Source organism: Charadrius vociferus, unplaced genomic scaffold, assembly GCF_000708025.1.
Source record: "Charadrius vociferus isolate BGI_N301 unplaced genomic scaffold, ASM70802v2 scaffold273, whole genome shotgun sequence".
NCBI lineage: Eukaryota > Metazoa > Chordata > Aves > Charadriiformes > Charadriidae > Charadrius > Charadrius vociferus.
The window spans coordinates 826,329-833,113 of NW_009647750.1; the positions used below are offsets into that span (position 1 = coordinate 826,329).

The 6,785-nt window shown below is 36.9% G+C and overlaps 1 protein-coding gene across 1 annotated transcript in view; it reads right to left on the bottom strand.

Moving 5' to 3' along the window:
* Window positions 1-6,785, bottom strand: part of TUBGCP5 (tubulin, gamma complex associated protein 5) — a 69,042-nt gene that overhangs the window by 17,216 nt on the left and 45,041 nt on the right. Inside the window, exons 2-5 of the mRNA XM_009882116.1 lie at window positions 3,985-4,051; window positions 3,799-3,907; window positions 1,663-1,759; window positions 346-425 (exon numbers count right to left, since the gene is read on the bottom strand). Coding sequence (XP_009880418.1) covers window positions 346-425; window positions 1,663-1,759; window positions 3,799-3,907; window positions 3,985-4,051 — 353 coding nt within the window. The remainder of the gene's footprint in view (window positions 1-345; window positions 426-1,662; window positions 1,760-3,798; window positions 3,908-3,984; window positions 4,052-6,785) is intronic.

Consider the following 6,785-nt stretch of genomic DNA (forward strand, 5'->3'; position numbering starts at 1 on the left):
TGTAACTGTCTGCCAGAGACTGGTTTAAGTTATACATAACATTAATAACCAGACAAATCACAGGACTGGAGAAGATCACAGAACTACAAAAAGTTCTGATTAGGAGCAGTCGGGCATCAGCAGAAGGAAACAGTTCAGTTGCAGGATTAAGTCAAAACATGGTGAAGAGCAAAAGCATTTGTATTACTGTCACTCTGCTTGGGTTTGTGTGTAATTCATGGTATTAAGTAAGAAGCAACATACCAGGTAGTCCTGCGAGAATCATACAGAGCATACAAATCAGGTCTCCAACATACTTCAAACCAGTTTATACAGTCGGGTTTTTTACCTTAAGAAAGTACTTACTGGTGTATCTACACCTGGGCCAAAGTAAATTTCTTCTCCTTCCATCAAATACTTTCCCCAATCAAATTCTTCTTCCTTTTCTAAGAGAAGTATAAATATAAAAATAGTAAGTATCATACAACTCTGACTTCCTTTTCCTCTAAAAACATTTCCAAAGCTAAAATGACATTGTTACTCTAAATCTAAAATAAAAGGCATTCCCTTCCACCTAAGGTTACACCAAGGTTATACACTTTCAGACATGTAAATTGTGACGTATCAACCGTTTATATTCCTTATTTATTAGTTCTCAATTTTGTTGCTTATACAGTCAAAATATGCAACATAGTGTGCCATGAGCACATTTATTTGTACTATGTTACGCTACCCTATGTGTCAATCTTGGAAAAACATGCAAGAATGAAACATATCACCTATTGTGACTAGTCCCATTTAGCTTGGTGGAAACATTCTAAATGTATAATTTACATATGCACAAAGATCCTGGACAGTAAACAACATAAAGCAAGAACTGTCTTACTCTCCGAAAAAGACACTACAAATCCATGATGTGATGTGTAATGCTCTATAGATAACAATCACACTTACAATATATTGTATCTTAAACACGAAGCTTACTCAACTGTAATTAGTGTTGTTTGAGATAACCTCTTCATATTCACATTCCTGGAATGGGCTGAAAGTGCATTCAAAACACCGCCGAGGGAATGTGCAGAGATCATTCAAAAAGGAATCTTAAGATGCAAGATTTTCTTTAGGTTAGTCTGAAATATTCTTCTTTCAGTCTATGATACAACACTGTAAACAAATGGGGGATGGTATCCACTCAAACTTAAGCACAAGCCTCATTTTTAGGCACTGAGTGAAATAGTCCTACTTCAAAAAGCAGGCAGCTGGGATATCCCTCTGGAAACCTTTCCTTAACTACACAGGGAACATAGGAATTTACATCACCAAAGCTGTTTCAACAGATATCCATTGAGGTGCAAGACAGAAACCGAGGATAGAAACCTCTTGTCTGTCTTTGAGCGTGTAAGCACTGCTGAACAGGCAGAGAATGTTAGTAACTGATAGCAGTACAAGTCAAAAAGACTTCCCAAGGTAGTTTGGTGGCTGTAAAACTTAATTAGGTGACGTAACGTAAATGGGGATAGGAAAGATTTGCAGGCTATTTTAAATGTATAAATCATAAAGACAATCAATAAATCACATTGAAGTAAAGGAGATAATAAAATGGAGAGGAAAAATGTCCTTCTTATCAGATTGCATTAATGGATTGGATATTTTATTAGCAACATAAACATCTTGTAAACTTACCCACTTCTTTGTCTCTCGGTTTTTCCACATAGGTGGTGTTGGATGGAGAATCAGACAAACACAACAGAAGAGACAGTATGGAATAGTGTGTATCTGTCTTTAAAACATATCAGAAAAAAAAAAAAGCAAGTCAATGAGTAGCCTAAAACATTTTGGTTAGGAACAAACTCAGCCTAATATCTGCAGGAACGCTCCACATTAGTTCCCACTGCCCAGTCCTGAACATCTGCAACATGATATTGCATGCTACTTATTCTCTTTTGCCTCCTAATTAGCCAATCAATATACAAATACCTCAAAAGTAGCCACAGCATAAGATACCTCTTACTGAGAACACGGAAAAGGGATAAAAGGAACTCTGAAATACTATGAAAGTAAGAAGTCACCAGAGGACATGGGATAACGGACAGCTATATTAATGTGGATGAGGTGGAAGGACACAGGTAACAGGCCTGCAGGAAACCACATCTTAGTTCTATTATTCATATGACTCATTATTTCAAACAGAGGCCAAAATTAAGTTAGCTAAAAAACTTTGCAAAAATCACTACATTTTAAGATTGTGTTCACATTATCTTCCCTCATCTGAAAATCTACACAAAGCATTAAGGATACATCTTTAACTCCAATATTACACTAATGCAGTTGTAAAACAGAGGCCTTCAATCAGGTTAGAATACCACGCCAACACTGGTATGCTGCAGAGATTTGTGTTATGGTCTATTCCCCAGTATCCACTTACAGCACAACCATTTCTTCCTAAAGAAAGATTTTTCTTTGGCCTGATTCTAACTTTCCAAAGTTCTTCAGCAGACCATTTAATATCTAGGCATACAGAGATTCTGCCATCTACATCCTATATACTTTGACACATACATGCAAACACTTAAAAAGCTCTTTGGGAATGAGATCCACTTGTATTTAAAAAAAAAAAATCTCAAATTTCTCATAAAGCAGTATCATACTCATCTAGTACATATGGGATATAGTATGTTTGTACCGAACATTACTGACTCTGCAAGAGTTTGTCAAAGAACACCAGTAGGTTGTTGACAGAATCACGTATGCGAGTGTTTCACTTGCCAGTCATAAAACTAATAAATACTCTGTCTTCCCAGTTAAGGGCCACTGCTAAAAACTAAATGCAGTTTAACTTCCCAAATATGAGATATTATCTATCTCCAGCTATACCCTAGTTGCATTTTCAAAATGAAAAAAGAAGAAAAGTCTTTCAATTCTTAGGATACTTGCAACATTCAAGTATTAAGTGCTTGCCTGGGCTTTTGTTTTGATTGGTTTGTTTTTAATTTTATTTGACTCTCAAAACAAGCACAACTTTCCAAAAATCTACAGACTACAATATAATAACTGAAGATATGTGTAAGCTATTTAGGGTTGCAGAGTTTTCCCCACAAATTAGAGGAAACCTAAAACAGTGTAAAGAAAGGTAAATGTCAGTTCAATGAGAAGCAAAATCTGACTTCAACTCAGAACACACAACCCTATGAGCCCTAAGAGTATCATTATACAGAGCACCACCTCTTAAATCACAAGCTTAAATTTTCCAATAGCAGCAGGAACTTTCAATTTTGAAAGATCAAATTCACTATTAAACTACCACACTGGAAAGTGTCTTAAACGAGACTACTGTTGCCATATCCATCCAGTCCGTACCCTAAACTGATTTGATGCAACGTGTATCAAAGGTGAAACATATACACAGCCTCAATAAGGAAGCTACAGGGCAGGAGCACTCGATTTGGAAATACCAAAATGAAGACGTCCAGATGCATTACTCAGCTGCTGTTTTAGAACAGATGGGAATCTAGATACATTTAGATTCTAGCTACAACATTAGTACAATGTTGACTGTAAAACACGTACTGTGCAATGAAAGACATCCTTGAAGTCACAAAACTGCACACGCTGAAACCCTGACAGGACAATAAACACATTTCTAAAATAAATGGGGAAACTAAAGAAAACAACCCTGAAAATCCATGACCTGAACAGCAACTGCAAGCCCACAGATAAGTCACCTGAAATTTCCAACACAACGTTAAAACTGAAGTCCCCATCTTGGTACAAACATAAGAGTGCTGGGAAAAAACAACAATGAAATTGCAACATACATACCTTTGTTTCTTCAATATTTGGGAGGGGCGAGTTCAGAAATTTTTCTGTTAGTCTTTTCCAGCTTGCAGCTTTTCCAAGGTCAGAATGAACTATCAATTTTTCGTGTATTCTAATAACAAAAATAGTATCAAAAATGCTTCAAAAAAGTTAACTAATCCACTATTAATCCATAAGCATAAAACTTACCCTTCTATCGTCCTCTCTACTTTGTGACTGTTCACATCAAGAAAACGGTGAAATCTATGCAAGAAATCTGTATTAGAATATTTTTTAAAAGGAAGCTTAAGTAAGGAAGAAAATAAAGCTGATTTACGCATATGAGGGCAACATTATTAGTTTAACAATACATGATTAATTCAGCAACAGCATTAAACATCAACAAAATTTAATCTCAGTGTCTCTTAGCTCAAGAAGGATTAACTACAATTGACCTTAAAGATGGAAAAATGGAATGCGGGTTACACTTATCTAGCACTTCAAGCTGAATGCAAAATTACTACTGTATCAGCAAACTAAGAAATTAAAGTATGCTGCCAGTTAAGCCAAGTGGAGCAAGGAGATCAAGAACTGTATTGTCAAAGGCATTTGTGTCGAATGCACAAAAATTATCTGCGACTGGCATCACAAGCATAGGCAAAACAAACACCCGCATAGGAAGGCCTCTCAACCCAAATGAAGCTCCTTTATAAATAGTAAAGGAGAGTACCTAAAAGAAAAGAAAACTTCATCAAAATAAAGAAAGATATACCACCAAAGCTGGCATTATAGGGACAAAATAAGAACTCGTGAAAGGTAAAGATGGACTTTGCAGAAGAAATTAGAATATGAATAAGGGTCTTCAGCTATACAGAAAGAAAAAACAGGGAATGGGATATGACAGCAGTGAGCACAAGGTCAAGATACTCTATATGCAGGCCCTCAGAGCCAACCTAATATTTCACCTCAGCTTCCAGCAGCAACTGCGCAGAACACCGGGGTAAAACTCGCAAAACCACAGGCAGAAATGAAAACTATTTGATCTAAATCAGGAGCAAAAGTTAAGCTAAACAAACTGAATTTGGAAATACAATCTAAAAATCACCTCAAAGTAATGAACTAGAAAACGAAACCATAAGGCAAGTCACAAGGATTTTTAGTAAGTTTCACTGGAGGATGAAGACATGCCCATATTAAAGAAAAGAAAAAATTACTTTTCTAACTACAGACTGATTAGTCTGATTTCAGCTGTATGTGAGATTTCGAATAAAAGCACAATAAAATGTAACATTAAACCAGGTAGCTGACGTTTAGGTTAAGAAAATACAGCTTATCTCATCTATTACAGCACATCAGCTTACAATAGGAAATCATTAGTTCAAATGGAAAATGGTGGTAAATAGAAGAACTGGAAGATTTAGAACTTAAAGCTTTAATTAATGATCTTAACACACGCAAGCAAAAAAAGTATCTGTTGGGCACATTGTGAGTAGGACTAAAGAGTTGCATGGCAAGAAAGAGATGAATCTAAGAACTACAGCATAAAAACATTACCAAATCTAACAATACAAATGACAAGTTTCACAAAGTTGAAACTAAACAGAGGTTCTGCTACAACCTAAGGTCTCACAGTTTGGAAATATGACATTAGTCAATCTCAGGCTGAAGTTCCACGCACATTTCTTAGACAACAGTTCTGGCATAAAAACCTTCCTCTTCCTAACCCTCCCTACCAAAACATGTTGTCAATTCTGCATCACTGTCTCTGTCTTCCTGCAATGTTGTTTTTTAAACAAAAAACAAAAAACAAACAACCAACAACAAACCCAAGCCAATAATTCCCCAATCTAAAAGAACACACAGCTACACAAGCAAGTGGGTCACCGAAACAGGAGAGATGTCACAAGAGGAGATGGAAGACAGCGCGCATTTACGTGGCTCAAGAAACCCTGCTATACTACCAATCTGCAGACTCAGAATAATGGCTGTTACAAGCAACTATTTTGATGCAGCTACAAAACATAAATACAATCCTATGATCCATTACACAAAATATTTCTGGCAAATACAAAGAACAAGGAGACAGCAGTCACAAATACGATTTTCCTACAACCCAAATGAACACAACTAGCCTTCTCAAAATTCAGCAAAGAGTAGAACTTGTCAAAACACTGGCTACAGGTCATATCCTGCTCTCCCAGACCTCAGACTCACCTTTGCTATTGACCAATGGCTATCTGGTTATTAAAATAGTCTTATTTCAGCCTTTTGATAGTTAGGATTCAGAGTCTGACAATGCAATGCAGTTATGCTCTCACCCCCAAAAATGGATTTAAACAGCATAAAAACACGTAAGTAGCATTGATTTTTAAATGGATTAGGTACTTGCTGCATTAAGTTAAGCAAGTATGTAAGACTCTGAAGATGCAGCAGTCAGAAACAGTATGGGAAGCTGGAAAAAGATCGTGTAAAAACTGGCAGCTGACACTGAAACGACAACTGTCATAACTGAAAAAGCAGTGTGTAAAACTTTAGTAAGGACATTTTAGATGGCAGTGTAATAGAATTACACGGATACAGTTAATACATAATAATGTCAATTATTATTGGTCAATAAAGACCATGTCTATGACAAGCTCAAATAACATCAAACACATTATCTTCTGCAGATTTATAATCTTTCATATAAGCAGCACAGTATTCTTGGCCAGAAGCTTTATCGTGATTTGCTGTTCTTTTTATTTGCTCGTTACCTGTACTGATTACTTCTTTACTTCCCTCCAACAAACAAAATTTTGGACGGCTAAATGAAGATGTTGCAAGGCACCTTTTTACAGATCAGGAGAAAACCCCTACAAAGACCGAGATTTAAAAGTGACGGACTAACAGCCACTGGCCTTCCCACAGGGACTCGCAAACGGCCCCCAGCGCTACCCCAGACACCCATCGCGGAGGGTACGGCAGGACACGGCTCTGTACTACACCCCCGCAGCCATAAGGCCCCCTCCTTG